We start from the raw sequence: 22233 nt of genomic DNA, 5'->3' as shown, positions 1-22233 counted from the left end.
CAGAGCCACGTTTCTGACGTTAACTTAACTTCTGCGGTTCTACTCGAATATAATACGCCCTAACGATAAAAGACAGCAACCAAATCGTTTAACCGTGCAACAGTTAACTTAATGCTGCATATTTTATGTTGCAGTTGTAGCTTTCGCTCCACCCTTTCTCGCTAGGCAGGTCCACGTTCCATAATTGGTTATACGATGAGTATTGTGGACTCATTGGCTGTTACTGGACAAGGCTGCGCTTCTGCCCTGTGACCCGGAAGTGTACTCTTGCAGCAACCGAGGAAGTGGAGGGTCTAGGAGTGGGACAGGTTGAAAGAAGGGGTTTCGCTGAAGTTTTCCACGTCTTTATCTGAATTGCAAAAATCAGGCAACTGTCCCTAACACGAGACAACATGGTAAGGTTCTCCAGGCTGCTGTTGCGGGAAAAAGAAAAGCAGACATGGCTGAAATTATTTTTAAGTTGTTGTCCACGCCTCACTCACTTAGTGAGGAAGTAGCGCTTGGCCCATATCGGGGGGCTCCCTTTACCCCAAACTCTTACCTAGGACAAGGGCTTATACTAGTAGTCCCAGCGCTGAGTTTTAATATTCCTTAAGTGTTGGTCGGATCTTTTGATGGTCATGATTCTGGTATGATGACATATCATGCAGTGGGACGAGTGATATGATGTGAGTAGTTATGAGCTGGGGGAGGGCGTGATCCTAACGGGTAGGGCCTTGGTGATTGGATTTTAACAAGAAGCACGGCTGGACAGGTAGCCCAAAATGTTGTTTGTATTTTCTGGCAATAACTCTGAGAATAATTTGTAAAGTTGAGACACGTGAACATTTTTTTAACTTGAAAGGCGGACTTGAGTGACCATTTATGAGCAGGCATAGGCAACCGGGTAAGTGTAAAAACTTTAAAGAAGTTACTGAAAAAGTTATGTTATGTTTGTGGAGCTTAGTGCTGTTACCTTAGTTAAGTGCTGCCAGTCAGTGATTTACATTTCTTTCCATTGTCGCTTTGGGGATGTAGCAGTCAGCAGAGCTGTGATTGAGAAGTAGCAGTGACAGCCGTTGTGAGCTGATAGCATTAACACTCGCCACCAAGTTTGGTGACAGGCAGAGAATACGCTCTGACGTCAGAACAAGAATTTGTTACTGCAGCTTCCTTTTACAGTGCGACTTCTGTGCTAAATATTAAAAACTCATTGCTTAGTTGGTTACATTGAAATCCTTGCACAGCGGGAAGAGTTAGTCTTGCTAAACATGCACTTAAGTATTAGCTTAAGTCGAATAAAGGGCAGTAATTGCCCCTAGAAAGTTGGTGTACCTGAACTGAGTGGACAAAAATGTTAGGAATGCCACTGTGCTATTAAACAGAGTTCCACTGTGTCTTCTATGTTTTTTCCCTAGCATCCATTTTTTTACATTTTCGTTGCTGGTGTGCCCCCATAATATTGGCAGAGCTAAATACCATAGGCTTATAATGTGTTGTTAGGTGATAATTTTGAAATTCTAATGCCACAGATGATGTTGGGATAAATTAAGTGAGGCACAAAATTACAGTATGTTGAGGATTTTTTTTCTGTAGTACTTCAAAGGAGAGTGAGCTTTTATCTCCCAGTTGTGATTAGAAGCAGTCTTCCTTTCTTTTTGGAAATTTACTGTACCAAAATTGACTACTACAGAGAGTTGCAAGATTCATGGAGAGAATTATTCTATATTTGGAAGCTCCGATAATTGGATTCTGGACTTGTCTGACATTATGTGGATTATACCTTTTTCTAGATAATTCGGACTGAAAATGTATGTTGCTGTACTGCTTCCCCTGTTGGAATACCTGTGCAGTAGTTTATTTAGTGGGAAGATGAGCTGCTCAATATGGGTTTATAGCCTAGGTTGTTGGCACAGTCAGCATGATAACAGAATGGCAATGTCACTGTGATGTCTGTCAACCCATTTTCCAGTAACGTGTATATGTATACCTCGTGAGTTATACACTAGATTGTCATAATAAAGATCTCGTATTTTCATGTGATATGTGTGAAGTAGAACAAGTTTGTTGTTTTGCAGTTCGTCTTACTGTTTTGTTTAACCGGTTACATTATATTAGCATGTGCATTGTACTGCTTGGTTAAGTACCTAACCACAGGGTCAAGCACCCCCAGCTTTGTCCACCAAGAAGTAATTGTTTTTCGTAAATATTTTATATTTCATGATACTTCTGTTTGTTCATTTATGGGTTATGTCCTATTTTCATTGAATGTCTGGAGAAGAAAAACTATATAATTTAACAGTGGTATGAACATATTTTGCAACAGAAATACAGTTTAAGTAACTGATGTAATTGTGGTACAGTATGCAACAGCTTAGATTGTTAGATAAAATGTTAAAGTGGAGTAATGGATTATTTATTGGCATTTGAGAACAACATGCAGTATAAATTCACAACACTAATGTAGATTTCTTTACAAGGACTCAGTGTTTTAAATGTAAGATGATTAAGAATGACAAGTACTTCGAACTGTGAGTACAGAAGTAAGGGAGAACATTGAACCACGTTTATAAAGTTGTTGCGTAAGAGTTGTTTGGAAGAGCTGGCATATGGAGTATTAATGGTGTCCTTGGATACTGCAAGACTATATATTCCAGAGTCTGTACCATGGTTATGCTGTTTAGGTTTATTTTATTTTTGGGGCTCTGAAGCCATTTTTTTGTATTGTCTAGTAACCCATGGTAGCTGTAACATTTCCTTTTTACAGCTCTGTGGAAGATGTGTCTTAACCAGTAATGATCATTTGTGCAATAACAAAGCTTTTGATAATGCATTGTTATTGATGGAGGCTGAAGCACCCTATCCAGTAGTGTCAGAATTCATTTTTAAAAGTTACTGGTATACATTGTCTGCTTAGATCGTGTGGGGTAATTTGCTTCTCCCATTTAAGTTTTATCAAGAGCTGCTTTAAACAGTTAATTCTGAACTGCATTTGATAGTACCTGAAATACTGCAAAATCCCTGTACTGTGGAGTGTGCAGTAGCTGTATCTCACCTTTTATTGGTAAGCATTTAGGCTTGTTCTTTGAGGCTAGCAGCCAAAACCTTGCTTGTTTAAGAAGCATCCATGCTGTGTTGAATACTGGTAGAAGTCTGTATTTGTGTTGGAGAATCAAAATTCAATTTGTGTGTCGTGACAAAATAAGAGTTTAGAATTTGCATAGTGTGTGTAGATTCCAGCTGCTGTTGGATCTTTCTTGCTGTATGGAATTGAGCCAGAGGCTTTTTTGGTTTTTGAGCTGCATATTCCTAGTCCAAACTTATTCTGGAAAACTGCATGTCTTTGTAATGCAGATAAGATCTGCATTCACAACAGTTGCAGTAGCACATGGATTTTTGTAGATTTATTTAACATTAATAGTCTAAATGATATTTGACATGGAGAGGGAATATATAAAATTTCAAAGCACCATGCTCTCAAAAAAAAAACATCCAGTACTGTGTACGTCATAATCCGTGTGGAGCATATTACTTATCTACTTGGCTTGTAATTGTCAACCAAATTGTTTAGGTACCATCTTTTGAAAAAGTGAAAGGTAGGAAAGACATTCTATGTATGAGCTATTCAGATGTCATCACCAAAGAAGAGGGAATGTGTAAAAAAGGGAGTTGTGTATTAGAAGCACTGCTTCCCCAAGCCTCAGGAATGTATGGGTGCAGTTTTTACATATTCACATTTCTGGCTGTAGATGTATTCTAACTTGACAGTTGAAAGCTGCCTTGAAATAGAGTGGTGGTTGAGGTAATTCACAATATAAAGCATAGGGTCATCTTCATGGTTCCCTGACAGTTGAGTTTGGTTGCGTTCTTTGTTCGTGGTGGTAGAGTTGTATTTGAATAAGTAATTGAGTATTGGGTGATGAGGTAGTACTGTTTAACTGGTTACAGAACTGAGGAATGTGCTTTTTTTTTACTTTTTGCTGTGCTGTAAAAGTTTCTTTCAAAACATCCTGGAGTTAAATAGTCTAGAATACAATTAAGCATTAAACTGTTGTACCTTTTGGTTGCTTTAATAATCTGCAGAAAAAACTCAAGACAATAAAAATGCAAATAAGTCTGATTATGGAAGGCCATGGAATTTGTAATAAAACACAAAGTATGTGCTAATTTGCATATGGGTTGCGAAACTTCTATGCTAAGCATTTTTTTGGGGGGGGCATATTAGTAACGTCCTTGAATTTAATTCAGTGAGGGCAGTAAGATATGTCCTAGAAAAGATTGTGTAAGAAATGTATGCCTTGTTCTTGACTTTCATTGCAATATGAATGTTTAATTCCAAATTATGGCTCTCTTAGCTTTAACTCTGATCATAGTTTAAGTAAAAACTCAAAGTTTGGGCTAGTAAAGCATTTTTACATACTGTCCCTTCCTGCTAATAACTGGTTTTTGCTGTTGAAGTGCCATCACAGAGAGTGCCACCTGCTACTGCTGCTAATATCTTCTTTGTCATTTTCCATGCTTTGTCTGACTAACTTTGAGTAGATATTGTGGACATCATAAAATGTTCAGGAAGCCTGAAAAGAATGGCCTGGAGGACCATTCTTGATTGCATTTGTGGAAGAAGAAAATAGGTTCATAGGTTCATACTAGGCTATCTGCCCTAGGGCATTTATAAGCCTAGCCAGAGTGTGTGTGGCTTTCACCACCCCTTAGGATGAGAATACTATACCCATTAGTTTGCTGTGCCTCTGTCCAGCAGTGAGACAGAGATGATTCCCGGGGTAAAACTACGATCTCCCATCCACTCGTCAATATTTCTCTTGAACAGAGCCAGTGAGGGGCTCTGCCTCACATGGACTGGGATTCTGTTCCATAGTGTAGGGAGTCTCTGGGTGATGAATCTGTCCCTCCAGCACGTCCTATTTATATCCGTGTTGAGGTTTAAGTCTCTTGCTCTCGTGGCTCTGGTGGATTTGGATTTTTTGAGGTGGAGCATGTCCATTAATTCCGGGTTGGACATGGCCTTGTATGTCAGGCACAGATCACCTCTTGAGCAGACGGTATGCGACTGAATAGAGCTGGAGTTTCTTCAGTCGGGCATCGTATGACATATGTTTGAGCCCCTTTATCCTTTTGGTGAGGAACTTTTGGGGTCTTTCCAACTGCTGCAGGTGTCTGGTAAGGTACATTCCGAATGGGGCGTTGTACTCGATCATTGGTCTGATAAGTGAAGAGTACAGGGGTACAATGACCTCTCCTGATCTGGATGTGAATCCCTTCATGATCAGGTGGGCAATGTAGAAGGTCTTCCTAACCATTTTGGCAATGTGAGTGTCAAAAGAGAGGTTACTGTCAACTTGGGTCCCCAGGTCCCTGATAACTTCTTCCGTGTTTAATGGATTACCACCTATGTGGTAATTAGGGGTTACCTTGTTTTTCCCAAAGGGTATGACTATACATTTTTGGCATTTAGCTTAAGGCCATGGCTCTGGCACCAGTTATCCATTTCTATGAGACCTCTCTGGAGGATGTCTGTGTCTGATGGAGTGTCAATTATGGTGCCCAGTTTGCAGTCATCTGCAAATTTTGTCAGCCACAATCCCCCTATGTTTGCCTGCACTTCAGAAAAATAAATGCCGAACAAGAGGGGGCCCAGGACTGAGCCCTGTGGGACACCACTCGTGACCGGCTTAGAGTCTGACATGGCACCAGCAACTCTAACCCTGTGTGTTCTGTCCTTGAGCCAGTTTGCAACCCATCTTGTGACATATGGGTTTACATCTAAGCTGGTGAGCTTTTCTATGATGCCCGAGTGGGGTATTGTGTTGAATGCTTTTGCTAGGTCAAGGTAGGCTGTGTGAACTGCCTTACCCTCATCAATGGCCTTAGTGACTGTTTCGAAAAAGTCGACCAAGTTCAAGAGGCAGGATCTGCCCTTGACAAAGCCAAATTGGGTAGGATCCAGTGTCTGTAGGTCCCCAATGTCTTTATTTATGAGTTCCATTATAATCCTCTCCATAGCTTTGCAGACAAGGCTCGTCAAGCTTATGGGGCGGTAATTTCCAGGGTCCGTAGAAGCACCGCCTTTGTGGAGTGGGACCACAGTTGCCGTATGCCATTCTTTGGGTACGTATCCTGTAGTAAGGCTAAGATTAAACAGCAGACTTATGTGTGGGTTTAGTTCCTCATTGAGTTCGTGTAGCACACAGTCGGGGACACCGTCCGGTCCCATTGATGCTGTGTTTTTTGCTTTAGAGAGAGCAGCTCTCACGTGGGCATCTGAGATGTTTGGGAGGCTAGACTCTGGTGGGATAGATATTTCTCCTTTTGGGGGGGAGGGAGGGGAGAAATTTGCACTGAACCTGTCTGCCAGTATGTTGGCAATGTCTGTGGGTTCAGTGATTTTTTTATCATTTTGGACTAATTCTGAGCATATCTGGGAGTTTCCACCCAGGTTTCTAACATAGCTAAAGAAGGCCTTATGATTGTCTTTTGTGTCATTAGCGATTTTTCTCTCAAAGTTGGCCTTGGATGATTTTATGAGTGATCGTAGTTTTTTGCTAGTATTGATCAGAGATGCCTTCCCTTTTAGGGATTTTGCTCTGTCATGTAGTAGCTTTCTCCTCTTGTTGTAGAGTTTGTTTATGGCTGGGGTCCACCAGACCGGGCGCCTGCCTTTGGTGGAAAGGGTCTTGATTTTATTAGGGATTGCTTGATCCATACATTCCTGGAGGTGCTCGTAGAAGGCATTTGTAAGGGTTTCAGCAGCGTGGGTTGTGGTTTCCACTGGCTCGGGGCCTTGAAGGATACCACTCCAGTCTTAAGAAGTGTGAAGTTTGCTTTTGAGAAGTTCTTCACTGTGGTCTTTTTTGCTGGGGGTGGGGGCGGGATGTGGATCTCCAATGAGATTAATTTATGGTCTGATCTCACCAATGAGGGATATACTTGTGGTGTGGAGCATTTTGACCCCATGTTTGTGATGATCAGGTCTAGTATATTTTCTCCTCTTGTGGGAATGGTGACTAGTTGTTCCATAGCATTTGAGTTTATGAACTCCAGGAACCTTTGGGCTAGGGTGTTGGGGCTTGAGTAATGTTCCCAGTCTATGTTTGGGTAGTTGAAGTCACCCAATATGATGGTGTTTGGAGAGACATTCATACTCTCCAGTGTCTTCAGGAAGGCTGTGTGGGTTTCCTGAGTTTGAGAAGGTGGTCTGTAGCATGCTACAAACTGTAGGGCAGTTTTACCTATGGTTAATTGCACCTGGATGGTCTCCGATGCTTCGTGCGTTGCCACTAACCTGGAGGTGTGGGTATCCTTTATGAATATGGATACTCCCCCTCCTTTTGTGGTTCGGTCAGGATTTTGGGGCCGGAACGCATGATATGAGGTATAACCTGATAGTGCTGGGGTGCTCTCAGGAGCCTTGAACCAGGTTTCAGTCACAGCACAGACATCAATGTTCTCCATACTGAGGAGGGCTTCGAGGGCGTGCATCTTGAGGTTTAGACTTCTGGCATTGAGCAGTATTACCCTTAGTTTTTCTCCATTTTTGTTTTCTAGGGCGGTAGGTTTATCATTTGAGCCTTGCCTAAAAAAGGCACTATGGAGGTGGCAAGAGCCTTTGCCAATATCCGAAAGCCCAGGGGTGACAGGTGCAAGCCGTCCCTTGCGAAGCAGTGTGGCTTGTCAAGCATGTCATCCCAGGCAGACAGACATTGGATCCCCTTAGAATGACACCAGTAATTAAGCCAATTATTAAAGCTGATCATTTTGTCTCTGTATTGTGGCATCATTCTTGGTGAGGGTAGGATACTGCTCAGGGTCAGGGTCATACCGGCCTGGGCTACATAATCTGAGAGCTCCTCTATGTCTCTTTTCATGTAGTCCAGGGAGGTATGTCTCAGGTCGTTCACACCGGCATGGACAATGACTGAGTCATACTTGTACTTGCTGTGGAGTGACCTGAGTGCTTGTGTTATGTGGCGGATTCTAGCACCTGACAGGCAGCTTACTGTGATCTTTTCCTTGTTCAGTCTGGTGAGTGGGACGTCAGTGTGTCTGACTATGGAGTCACCTAGAACAAGTGTGTCTGGCATTGTGTTTGACCTTAAGGGCTGTGACTGTTTAGCACACTGACTTTGAGAACTATGTGTTGCATGTCTTATGTCTTGAGGTGGCAGTTGCTTGGGTGTCTGCTTTGGAGGCCTCTGTAGTTTTGGTAGATTTTTGATCAGTGCCTCCGAGTATGTCTTTGTGTGTTTGTGTTTGTTTTGCAGTTGTGATAGTTCTATGTGAAACTGGGTTTGTGGTGTGCGTGGTTTCCTTCTCCTACTGTCTGGTCTTGCCAGTCCTGAGTTGAGAGAGCTCAGCCTCCAATTTGGCTATATAGTTGCATCTCTCACATGTATTTGTGCTTTGTGGGATAAGGAGTGGGTTGTCTGTGTACATGAGGCAATTGTAACATTGCCTCAAGATGCCCAGATTCACCAGCTGAACAGGAGAGGACGCTAGCAACTGACCCTTCGACATGCTAGAAAAAGTAAAAAAGTTTGCTGTGTAACTGAGTCAGAAGGGACCTATAGGGAAATGGGTACTCGAGGGGATTCTAGGCTAATGTAGTACTTACTTTAGTATATAAGTACTTTACCTATATAAAAATGCTTTAGGAGCAAGTGCTGAGCTTTTGAGATAGAGAATAGACTGTTTAGATAGCAAGTAGAGAAGTTCTAAGGGAAAAATTGAAGAGCAGACTTTACGGAGCCAGAAATAGTTTAAACTTGTTTAACCGGCGCTGCCCGATGGTGCTCTATGGGCAACTCCGCGCGAAATCACGCTAAAGCGGGCTTTATAGCAGGGGGTTGAAAAGAGCTAGGAATTGACCCAAAATGGCCAATAGACTACAAGTTTCTGGCTGGAACCACTGCTCTAGGGACAAATAGGCTGCTCAGTGCTCCCCACTCCCACTGGTGAACAAAGAAGCTTCCCTTTATCCAAATAGGATATGGAATAGCACAGGAACCAAGCCAAAGCCCAGAGATCAGCAAACTCTGAAGACTGGTTCAGTGTTGGTATTTTCAGCTACTGAGTAGTTTAACATTTGGATGCCTGTAAAGGTGTCTGATAAGTTTAGCCACTTGTCATTTATTTGATTGGGGCCTGTGAAGTATTTACACATATGTGGAAGAGCTTCACCATACTTAGCAAGGGGGTCATACTTGTGCTGTGTAACTGCAAGGCTGTACTGTGCTTGGTTTTTAGAATGTGTTCATTAAAAAATGAAACTTTTTAAAAATACATTGCAGTTAATCTTTGAACACTTTAAACATTTTGACTAACACACGTCTCTGTCCATTCATTCAGTGACCTAATGTTGAGTATGTTGTTCTTGGCCTAATACAGTGATTCATGGTAGTTAGTGTAAACATGTCACCAGTTTAGGTTTGTTTCCCTCCTAACTTGTGGTACTGTAAACATGTCGGCTGTTTAGGTTTGTTTCACTCAAGTTATGGTAATTTTTTTTTCTCGTAACGATTTTATTGAAGAAGCAGCATTTATGGGTTCAGCTGTGGTTTTATGGCCACGATTTAGAGGTTCTGTTTAAGGATCTTCATTCACGTGCTTGCATCTCAGTTCCTTTACCCTTCTATATTTAATTTTACTATGTTTTGGAGTGAAATGTAGCAAATCATATTTTCTTTTTTACCATAGCTGCCTATTTTCCCCATTTCATTTTTTGCAAGGGGTTACAGCTTAGTATACTTCTTGTTCTATCGGTTTTGTACAGTCAGGCTCTTGTCTCCTCCAGACTCTTGTCACCTCCAGGAGAAAGATGGGCATACTTTTGTGGAGGGTAACAGCACTTAAAAAGATACTATTTTCTGCTGACATTGTAGCATTTATTTTTAATTGAGACCCATTGTTCCAACATAGTAAATACTGTTACAGTTGAAGCTTCCATTTTCTTGGGGATTGCTGTTCCTGTGCACTTATGCATTAGGTTTGCTTGACTGGTTCAGGTGGCAATTCAAACGACTTTCCAGGAGCTGCTTAAGTTATAAGTTTTGTGCTCTGTGACATTACTATGAGGAGAATACATTTTTTGAAAGATAGTTTTGTTAGTGAAACTGTGCTGAGGTTCTGTTCCTAGCCTTCAGTTTTTCCACCCCCCCCCCCAAGCCTTTCCAGTACATAATTGCTTCTTGTATCTCCCATTCTGTTTTTTGACCTCTCTTCCCTCCACATTGTAGCTTTTACCCACCTACAGTTATTATTTTTAACTTGCAGTATTGTATTGTGATCAGTACTCTCTCCCGGTCTCTCCTGCCTGTGCTTTTTTTTGTGTTCTACTTGTATAACCCCCCCCCCCCCCTCGCAAGTTCTGTGCCTCTACAGCTCTAGTCAAGTGTGTATTCTTTGTCTTTTTGCTGTCACAAAATTTAGCACCGTGGAATCCTGTTTGGCATATAGTGAGAGTGCTGTCACTGTAATTTGAAACTATAGGCCAGATAACGTGTGTGTTTCCTATGTAGAGTAAGTAATTTGCTGTTGGGGATTATTCACATGAGTTCTTGATGCTCTGTTGTGTAGTGCAGTTGCGCACTACTTGTGAAGAATCTTTGCTTCTGCATTGTATTTTTGAGTTTGTAACTCTACCCGTTGTCCTTATCTGGGTATCCTTGTCAACAAAATGTAATGAAAGAAATCAACACCACCTTTGAGTTATTGGGCAGAAGGAAAGACTTGTCTTTTCCCATGTGGTTTTTTTTTTTAAATGGTGTTAGGTAACAAAGAACGTACCAACCTTTCTTCATTTTCCTTGGAAGGAGACCAAATTGAAGATATGAACATCTTTAGGTACATTAATCTAATCTATATATTATAGATATTTTAATGTAAGTATTAGCAGCTTGATTACATTGTAGAAGAATTGTGCATTTTTAAATTGGATTTTTTTTTTTTGTGTAATCGAGTTTAGTATACAGTTTATTCATTTTGGTGAAGTAAGCATGGGAGGAATGAGTTATGTTTTAGTTTAAAATTTAATAAACACATTTATGTGTTAGTATCATAGAAACATTGTTCGATTTTTTTATTCTTTTAGTGTGTGTTCTCGTAATACATAATAAAGTAATAGTTGGCTTGGAACATCCCTGTCTACATGGCGTTCTTTGGGTTTTTCCACTTACTTGTCAGAGTATGTACCACTTAATTTGTAGTAGAGTATTTTAGTTCTATGCATGTTTAAAACAAGTGTTGCACAAAAGACAGAAGAATATTCTTTGACCCAGTTTGCCATTAGCGCCATACCCACTACTCTTGTGTGTACTTGTTTCTAAAAAAAAGTCTTGGGCTGCGTGTCTTCTGTGGATTCAGTAATTGTGAAGTGTTTGGGAAACCTGGGCCGACTAGTTGTGCTTCCAGGATTGTGGATCGTGATTCTCTTAAAAACTTCTTTGTTTGATCTTGGGCCTCATTAGAACAGTAGTGAGATATAAAGTCTTCATATATCAACTCTATTGGGCTGCGATCCGAGATGCTGTATCCTGCTTGTGTGCTCCCTTTCCAGAAAATCTTGTAGTTGGTTGAATTCCTCTAGGGATATGTGTGCGCTCTATATTGTAGTGTGAGTTGCATCTTTATTTAAGTTTATAATCTTTTGCTTGTTTTTTAATTTTTAATTGTTTTTGTAATTTTGCATTATGAATTTAAATTTTATTGAATTTTTTAGTGTTACATTGGCCTTCATTTGTGTTTCAAACAGTTTTATGTCTCTTAGAACAAAAAGTACTCTCTTTTATGGATCTTCTCATAACAAACATTCCCAAGAGCATTACTAACCCCACCATGCTACCTCCTTTAGTGACCACTGTCTATTTTTATTTCACCTAACAACTACATGTAACAACCCCCCCCCCCTTAAAAACTACCACTGTCTACCACAAGACCTCCAAGAGTATTGGCGCTGTAAAACGTAAATTATCCCAAACTATAAAACTGGTAACCTTTCCTCTAAAAGCCAAGGTCGGTCAGTGTTGCTACCTAACAGCCAGTCTGTTCAACCTGTAAGGCAAGTTATTTCCTCAGGGTAAACTTGAAAAAAGCACAATTTGCACTGGCTATAAACAAAAATGAACTAATAAACCAAAAAAAGAGTGCAACAACTAGTATGTGTCCATATCGCATTTGTTAAAAAGCACTTTCATCCAATTAGACTAAACCAAAAATAATGCAACAGCTGTTGTGTGTCTGATAAGTGGGTGAATGTTACTGTATGGACACATCTTGGCTGTCAAGTTCTCTTTGGTTTTATTTCCTCAATGTAAGCTGGTCACGTAGATACACTCGTAGTACATGTTTCACAGATCAAATTGAGTGATTACTTGGATCAAATAGACATACTGTGACACCAGGAACAAATTTATACCTGTCAGAAACCTGGCTAAAAGGTTACCAGAAGTTGCAAAGCTATCTGACTTCACTAAACCTAAAATGCACTGATTTTGAGAGGCTATTTAAACATTGGAGTCTCATTAATGGCCTTGCAGGATGTACTTCATGTAACCTCATGACTCTGTTCCCATGACTCAGCTCCCACGCTCACTGGCAATCTGACAAAAGTAACCTCTGTTAATGAATACCCTACCTTCCCACCCCACATAACAAGCAGACTCCCCAGTCTTCAAACCTGAACCTCCTCATTCATCCATGCTATTTCAAGAAATAACCAAACAAATTAAGAAACTCTTTGAAATCTCCCACAAATGTCCCCATAGCTGCAGATGGGCTTCTGCCTTGGTTTACACAGTACAGTAAAGAACCTACAATTCCCAGCTATACAGCATTTGACTCTCCTCCAGTACAGTGACTGTGCTGTGGAAATATAAGCAGTAGTAAAACACATACATAAGCAATCTAAACTTGAACATCCCAATGACTTTAGGTCAGTTTCAGTCCTTCCCACCGGAGTCAAAATCTTTGAAAATCATCTTCATCTATTGCACAGAATATATTCAGAAACAGTGTAATTCTCCAAAATGAGCAAGGCTTCTGAAGTGGCCCTAGTATTACCAAAGCCTTTACATTTTTACAGATAACCTCCATTTTCATAAGGATATAATCTTCATCAATGTGACAAATCCTTTGATTTGCTGGACCATCTGCTTGTACTAAACTTTTTTTTTTTTTTTTTTTTTCTTCTTATTCTCAACTTGAACCAGCCATATCTCTCTTCAGTTTAGAAACTTGCTGGACAGGAGTGACTTTAAAGTCAAAGTTGGGCTGAACTCCTACCTAATCAAAGGAGTACCTCCGTGATCCATCATATATCCCCAGTACCTTTCATGCTGTTTAATTGCTTACTCACAGACCTCTCTCAGTTCAGTGTCATTCTGTATGCACAGTCCTCCACAGAGCCAAGCTATACTTAATACGAAAAAGAGAATATCTGTGATCTCTAGTACTAAACAGAAACTTTCCAGTGCCCCTCTTAAGTGGATCATTTAGTTTAGGAACGAACAACCACTCTCTCTTCCAGTACTTTGGTATCTGGCTTGACCAAAACCTAAATCTGCAGCATTATATCTCTGCAAGTTCTCTCAACTCGAGCAGCTGTAGGCAAAGGCATTCTAATGCCACAGCTAAAATATGAATTCCTTATTGTAACCAGTGCTTCCAAGGAAAATTTGACCTTCCTCCAAAGTATAAATTCATCTCTTTGGCTCCCAAATGAGCACATCCTTGCAGTGGCATTCAAAAGGCAAAATGGTCTACTTTTGTTAAAGGCGCGCCCTACTCATCTCCCCCGCTTGTAACCTTTTAAACTACAAAAGCGCAACTAAAATGTAAATTACCTGTAACCCTAAAGTCATTGTCCCATGAACCCTTACTGAATTCAAGGTACTCGTCACAGTTTTTTGTCACCAGCCCCCCCCCCCCCACATTGTATCTTTAGTGTGAGGAATTCCCCGATCACTCCCTTTCTGTCATGTCTTCTACAGCTAGTTCCAAGAAAAAATGAAAAAAAAAATTGAATCATGAACCCTCTAAGTGTATCTAAGTGTAGTATAACAGGATGTATAAAGTACAGTTGTGTAAAATCTTACCATAACGGTAGATGTCCTTGCCTTCACTGCTGCGGTATTTGTTAACATTTGGGATTTCCTACCTTGGAAGCCTGTCATGCGGCCACTATACCAAAGACTTTCTGTTGCATAAAAAATGTATGCCTGAACATCAAACACTCCTTATGTACTGTATGGCATAAAGGTGATGTTTAGGCTTGCCATAAACGGAACTGATTTGCCCCAGTAGGAACACCAGTCCAAGGAACCCAAGAGATAAACTTTACATCCAGGGTGGCAAAGGACTGGGGGTGGGGTGGGGGGAGGGAGCGAATACCGCAGCAGATCAGTAAGAGGCTGAAGCCTATGCCAAGAAAATCCCCTCAACTGAACTAAAAACAGCAGCCCTAGAAGAGGCATCTGCTGCACCATTAACTACATTTAATAAAATGACTGACTTGAGAGAAAGTACCTAGCAATGAAAGAACAAAAGTTTTACTGTCAGACTTGGGAAAATCAGAAGTAAGTTGACAGGCCTGAGAAAGAAGAACCAACACATACCTAGACAGGTGGGTCTGATAATTAATGGCCCTAAAACCTAAGGTAGCAGAAGTGTAAACCTTCTTACCTGCCTTTTTCATAGTTCTTCTATCTTTGTCAGAAGACGGTAACTTGGGCAAAGGAAGCAATTGAGGTGGCTTATCATAGGCTGCAGAGACCACAGAAGGGTCAGCAACAGCAGGACATTTATACAAAAAGAAACAATCTGCAGGCATCCTCGGACACCCTGCAAAACCTGTCTGTCTTTTCGGGAGCAGGGAGTAAAGAATTAGGAGCATGAGAGGCATTGGAAAAAACATCCAGCAAAGTAGCCAAAACAGGAGGAATAGCCGCAGGTTTAGGAGACTCCAATTATAGCAACTCACAGTACCTCCCTATGGATATCAGGGGCCTGAGCACAATCCCACTTAAAATCCATCATCCTAGAGAGCGTATCCTGAAAGGAAATTTTCTCAAAAGGAGCATCAGAACTAATAGATTCCTCCTCCTCTGACCTATAGTCCAAAGGAGAAGGATTTGAAAAGAATAAGTCGGGGATTCGCCATCAGAGTCTGACTTGGTCTCAGAAGAATCCTGTTCACTAGGCTTTTTAAGAGGAGTAGAGGATCAAGGAGGAGCAGGAACTGAAACCCCTTGAGGAGGCTTCAAAGACTTTTTAAGCAAAAAAAATGGCCCCCGAGTGAAAGCCTGCCATTCACTTTGAGGATCCCTAGGAACAGAAGAAACCTGCAAGTTTTTGCTCCTTTTTTAAGGAATGTCCCCTTGAAAAAACTCAGACTCAAGCTCAGGATAGTAGTTGAGAACTGTAGAAGGAACTTCTTCCTCATCTAAAATCTGAGGAACTCCCCTAGGCCCCTCTGAAAAAGTCGACTGTGGTTCCCCATGAACGTACGAGAAGGACGCCTGCAAAGCCTCATCGAGCATGCTGCCAGTTGGAACCTCACTGGTATCCAACACGGTTGCAGTAGAGGAATTCGACAAAGCAGGCAAGCAAGTCTCCTCCTGGTTTTTAACAACCGCGGGGGAAAAAACACCTAGCAGAGGCTGGACAGCGGAAGATTCTGGTCCTACCTTTTTCATCTTCTTCCCTAGCAGCTGACCCTTGGGGTGGGAGATTCCATCCATTGTATCTTTAGCAAGAAGCTTAAGATGCTGGTTCTCAAAGATAACAAGGAAAGGGAGGAAAGTCTACTGCAAAGGGTTATGGAATGAATGCCTGACCAATAGAACAAGATGTATGGCAACGAGATGCTTCTAAACAAAAAAGACACCTGTCATGGCAGTCTTTATGGGGAATCTGTCTGCCACACTGGCATTTAGCCTTCCTGGATGACATTAACCCCAAGGAGCACAAAAAAGCAAGAGAAGACGGGGGGGGGAGTTGTCTGCACTGCAAACAGGCATAGGTAATCACTGGAGAAAGTAAATGCGTTCAACTGGCAAAATGGATACTTGTAAGCAGACCAATGAAAAGATGCATTCGGACTGGTGGCAAGGAAGTACTATTTATGGTGAGCCTGAATGTTACCTTTATACCCTACGGTAAGCAAGGAATGTTTGAGTGATGTTTAGGTGTACCTTTTAAATGCAACAGGAAGTCTTGGTATATTGGCTGGACAACGGGCTTCCACTGCAGGGAATCTCAAATGTTAAGAATACTGCAGCAGTGAATGTAAGGACATCTTTAAATCCATTTCCCTCCCTCCCCTCTAGCCTGTTATTTCTTCATGGTAAATTCTGTTTTCCCACAAATGACTTCTTGCCCCCCCCCCCCCCCACATCACCTTGTATGTTTCATTTTGATCTAGTTTAAATTCTTGTTTTATATAAAACACACACACACACATCACTGGATATAAAAAGTTTACACACCCCTGTTAAAATGCCAGTTTTTTGTGATAAATGAGACCATAATAAATCAATTCAAAACTTTTCCCACCTTTAATGTGACCTATAACCTGTACAATTCAATTGAAAAACAAATCTGTTGGGGTAAAAAATATAAAAAAACGTACAATACACTAGTTGCATAAGTGTGCACACCATTAAACTAATACTTTGTTAAAGCACCTTTTTATTTAATTACAACATTCAGTCCTCTTGGGTACACACCTGCCATCAATTAAAGAGACTCTGATTAACCCCAAATGAAGTTCAGCTATCCTAGTAGGATTTTCCTGACATTTACTCAGTTACTTGCTACAGCAAAAGCCATGGTTTGCAGAGAGCTTACAAAGCATCAGAGATATCTCATTGTTGAAAGGTGTCGGTCAGGAGAAGGGTACAAATAATTGTCCACAGTATTGGATATACCATGGAACACAGTGAAGACAGTCATCAAAAAGTGAAGAAAATATGGGACAATAGTGATGTTGCAAAGAACTGGACATCCCTCCATAACTGATGAAAAGACGAGACAAAAACTGGTCAGGGAGGCTGTCAAGAGACTTACAGGAACACTGAAGGAGCTGCAGGAATTTCTGGCAAGTACTGGTTGTGTACTACATGTGACAGGACTATGGGGTAGGGTTGCAAGACAGAGGCCTTTTCTTACAGAGGAAAACATCAAGGCCCGACTAACATTTGCAAAACGATACATAAAGTCTCCCAAAAGCATGTGGGGAAAATGTATTATGGTCTGATGAGACCAAGGTTGAACTTTTTGGCCACAAATCCAAAAAGTACGTTTGCTGCAAAAATAACATCCCCACGGTGAAGCATGGTGGTGGCAGTATCCTGTTTTGGGGTTGCTTTTCTTCAGCTGGAACCGTGGCTTTGGTCAGGGTGGACGGAATTATGAACATCTCACACTGAGCTAATCGAAGGAAAGACACTGAGCAAACTCTGAGCTATAATATATAACATTAAATATCCTGTTTTTTTGCTTATTTTTTCAAGATATTTATAGCACTTTGTGTACTATATATTTTTCTAGATAGTTTAACTGTTTGTGAGGTATTGACTGGAAATTGTCCACTTTTATTAAGCATCTGTTGGGTTGTTTTGTTTCTGATAACTTGTTGCATTTAAACGCTTTCTCTAGAGGCTCCTTTAGCTGTTTAAAACTTTCATTTAAAGGCTCACTGCTGATTTTCTGCTGTGAGAAACATTTCTGCAGTTTGTTTCTAAGTAGTGTGGATATTTGTAGCATTATCCATATTCAGGCTTGTATTTGGGCCTAGTGTTTGTAGAGGCTGTGTGTCTGAGCACATATTCCGGGACATCTTGGTTTAGCCAAACCCTCCCTCCCTATTGGTATGGTGTTCTTATAGTTAGTGGCTTTGCAGTTGCCCGCCCCTACTGTAAGTTTGATCTGGGGCCCTCCTCCCAGTCTAGTGTCATTACCTCATTCTACCCAATACAGGGAGAACATTTGAGAAGGCCAGTTAGCTTAGTTTCTGCTACTCCTTTCTCTCTTTCCACTCAAAAAAAAGTCTAAGCTTGTTTCCTGCCTTTCCTGTGGGTAGTCTAGTCTGGATATAGATTTGCCGTGTCCAGGCCTATTTGTAGGCTTCTAGGTCCCCAAGCCTTTCTGTGTTGAAGGGAAGCCTTCTAGCTTAGTTTTGTTTCTTAGAACTAGCCAGTGTTTTGTTTCAGCACTCATCTGTTTCTTTGAGCTCAGCACTTGTTCAGAACTTCTTGTAAGCACTAAATAAGCTACAAATTACTACAGCACTCAGCTTTCCTCACTGTATAGAGGAAAACAGTTTCTAGTACTTAACAAATAAGCACCTATCCAGGCATGTCTAAGGGTCAGCTCCCGGTGTTTTCGTCTGTCTACCTGATGAATCTGGGCATCTTGGGGCAATGCAGTAATTGCCTCATGTACACAGACAACCCTCTCCTCCTACCACCCAGCACTACAACCTGTGAGAGATGCACTTTATAGCCAAACTGGAAACAAAGCTGTCTTCACCCAAGACTGGACTAGACAGTCAAGAGGAGAAGGTAAACACTTGCACCACACCACACTCGGCACATAGTCCCTCAAAACCTACACCACCAAAACACACACATAGAAACACAAAACACGCACCTACATTCGCGGAGGCTCTCAGTAAAAACCTGCCCAAGCAATAGGGACCTCCAAAGCAGAAAAACAAGCAACCTCCACCCCCCAACACAACCCAAATGACATAGCTCACAAACTCAGTGTGCCACTCAGCCGCAGCCAATAAGGCATAACAACATACCCAACACTCTAGTCATAGGTGACTCTATAGTCAGGCACACTGATGTTCTACTCACCAGGCTAAACAAGGAGAAAGTTACTGTCAGCTTCCTGTTGGGTGCCAGGATCCACCACAAAACGCATGCACTCAGGTCACTCCACAACAAATACAAATATGACTGTCATTGTCCATGTTGGTGTGAATGATCTGAGACGTACCTCCTTGGACTACATGAAAAGGACATGGAAGAGCTGTCCGATCTTGTAGCCCAGGCAGGTATGACCCTAGCCCTGAGTAGCATCCTGCCATCACCCAGAATGATACCACAGTACAAGGACAAAATTATTGACTTCAACAATTGGCTAAGCTTCTGGTGTCATTCTACGGGGATCCAGTATCTGTCTGCCTGCCTGGGATGACATGATCGACAAACCACGAGGCTTTGCCAGAGATGGCCTGCACCTGTCGCCCCTGGGATTCCGGATACTGGCTAAGGCTCTAGCCACCCCTATGGTGCCTTTTTTAGGCAAGGTTCAAATGACAAATTCACCACCCTAACAGGTAAAGGCAAGAAGAATCTGAGGGTATTGCTACTCAATGCTAGAAGTCTAAACCTCAAAATGCACTCACTCGAGGCACTCCTTAAAATGGAGAACATCAACATCTGTGCAGTGACAGAGACCTGGTTCAAGGCTCCAGAGAGTACCCCTACATTACCAGGCTATAATTCATAACACACCTTTCGGCCACCTAACCTGGACCAAAACACTAAAGGCGGAGGCGTGTCCATATTCATTAAGGATATCCACACCTCCAGGCTAGTTGTTCAGCATAATGCATCCGAGATTATCCAGGTGCAACTAACTCTGGGCAAGACTGCAATCCAAATTGTAGCTTGCTACAGATCCCCCACCATGCCCCAGGATTCCCACTCCTCATTTCTTGATACACTGGAAAATATTAGGGTGCAATCTAACACCCTAATAATGGGTGATTTCAACTACCCTACCATTAACTGGGAAAACTACTCATGTACTAACTCTTTTGTGCTCAACGTTTTCTGGAATTCATAAATTCCAATGCCATGGATCAACTTATCCACACCCCCACCAGGGGCAGCAATATCCTAGACCTGGTTATAGGTTCATAGATTAGTACTAGGCTAACTGCCCTTGTGAGCCATTTTAAGCCTAGCCAATTACTCCTTGTGAGACTCAAACTCTGCACCTTGTGTTTGTAAGGCAAACACCTTGACCATTAGGCCACCCTCCCAACTTATTTACCAACATGGACAACCGGTGTTCCACACCAGAGGTCAATTCCTTGTTGGTCAGATCCGACCACAAGCTAATCACCCTAGACATCCACATTCCTCCCCTACCCCCCATTAGGGAAACCACAGTAAAAAATGTTACCAAAGCCAACTTCACGCTTCTTAAGACAGAAGTGGCAAACTTCACAACACCCATGCTGACGGACAATAGAGGTATGACTGCTGAATTCTACACAAATGCACTTTATAAGCACTTACACGAGTGCATGGATCGTGCAATCCCTAACGGAACCAAGATGCTATCCTTCAAAAAAAGGAAGCCAATCTGGTGGTCCCCTGCCATAAACAAACTCTACAACAGAAGAATGAAACTTGCAAAAAAGAGTAAAATCCCATGATTGGAGAAACTCCCTGGTCAGCCTCAGTAAGAAGCTGAGATCCCTCATAAAATCCTCCAAAGCTAGTTATGAAAACAAAATTGTCATGGACTCTAAAGACAACCACAAAGCATTCTATAGCTATGTCAATAATCTCAACGGCAACACTCAGATCTGCTCTGAGTTGCAGCACAATGGCACTAAATGTTCAGAACCAACTGATATTGCCAACATCCTGGCAGATAGTTTCAGTGCTAACTTTACCCCCCTGTCATCTCCTAAAGGGCCCATCTCTATACCAGAAGAATGCAAAGTTCCTGTAATCACGGCTGCACAGGTAAAAAACACACAATCTAAAGCCAAGAACACAGCATCCATGGGACCTGACAACATCCCAAGCTGCGTTCTACATGAACTACAGAATGAACTGGCACCCCACCTAAATAACCCTGTTCAGTCATAGCCTCACCTCAGGCTATGTGAACACTGAATGGCGCACAGCGACAGTTATCCCACTCCACAAAGGGGGAGCCACCACAGACCCTGGAAACTACTGCCCCATTAGCCTAACGAGCCTGGTCTGCAAGGCTATGGAACTTATAAACAATGACATTGGTAATCTCCAAACTCAGGACCCCACCCGGTTCGGGTTTGTAAAAGGCAGATCATGTCTCCTAAACCTGATAGACTAATTTGAAGCAGTCACCAAAGCCATAGATGAGGGTAAGGTGGTTCAAAGGTGGTTCACGCAGCCTATCTAGATCTTGCCAAGGCTTTCGACACCATCCCCTACTCTAGAATTATAGATAAACTCACTAAACCAGGTATAAATCCCTGTGTCACAAGATGGGTTGCCAACTGGCTCACTGACGGAACCCACAGTTGAAAGTAGCAGACTCCAAATCCGACTTCAGACAAGTGGAATACCACAGGGTTCAGTCCTAGGTCCTTTCCTGTTTGGTATCTACTTCTCTGAAGTACAGGCCAACACAGAAGGTCTTTGGCTAACGAAGTTCGCAGATGACTGCAAACTAGGAGCCATAATCAAAACTCCAAAAGATGTGGACATCCTACAAAAGGGACTTCCTGAGACAGATGCCTGGTGTCAAAGCCATGGCCTCAAGCTCAATGCCAAAAAGTGCATTGTCATCCCTTTTGATAAAAACTCAGTACCCATGAACTACCACATAGGCGGTAGTCTACTTGACACTGAGTCTACTTGACACAAAGTGTGATAAGAGACCTTGGGACACAGGTGGACAGTAGTCTCTCCTTTGATAATCGCATTGCCACAGTAGTCAGGAAATCCTTCTACGAGGCACACCTCATCACAAAAGGTTTCTCATCCAGGAAAAAAGAGGTCATTGTTCCCCTCTACTCGTCACACATTAGACCCATTATACAGTACAATGCCCCTTTTGGTATGTACCTCACAAGACATCTACAACTGGAAAGGCCACAGAAATACCTCACAAAGAGGATTACCGGCCTCAAACAGATGCCCTACGCAGACCGTCTAAAAAAAACTGCAGCTTTACTCCGTTGCATATCGCCTACTCTGAGGCGATCTCTGCCTAACACACACAGCTATGTCAAACCCAAAGCTTTTAGACATGCTCCACTTAAAGAAATCCCAGTCCCTATGAGCTACAAGGTCTAGGGACCTAAACTTGTCACCACAATAAACAGAACATGCTGGAGGTATAGATTCCTGTCCCAGAGACTTCCCATATTCTGGAACAAACTACATATCTATATCAAACAAAGCTCCTCATTAGCGCTCTTCAAGAAAAATCTTGATGATTGGA

At 41.9% G+C, this 22233-nt stretch overlaps 1 protein-coding gene across 3 annotated transcripts in view; it reads left to right on the top strand.

Moving 5' to 3' along the window:
• Nucleotides 1-246: 246 nt before the first annotated feature.
• Nucleotides 247-22233, top strand: part of CAPZB (capping actin protein of muscle Z-line subunit beta) — a 1142657-nt gene continuing 1120670 nt past the window's right edge. For 2 of the 3 annotated variants that reach the window (XM_044061787.1, XM_044061788.1), the window contains exon 1: nt 247-395. In XM_044061787.1, the coding sequence (XP_043917722.1) occupies nt 393-395 (3 nt within the window). In that variant the 5' untranslated portion in view covers nt 247-392. The remainder of the gene's footprint in view (nt 396-22233) is intronic. The other variant, XM_044061789.1, reaches the window with a different exon arrangement.

This window comes from Protopterus annectens, chromosome 2.part0 (genome assembly GCF_019279795.1).
Source record: "Protopterus annectens isolate FY-2018-M chromosome 2.part0, PAN1.0, whole genome shotgun sequence".
NCBI lineage: Eukaryota > Metazoa > Chordata > Ceratodontiformes > Protopteridae > Protopterus > Protopterus annectens.
The sequence above is the reverse complement of the archived record's forward strand: the minus strand, read 5'-3'. Positions and strand labels throughout refer to the sequence as shown.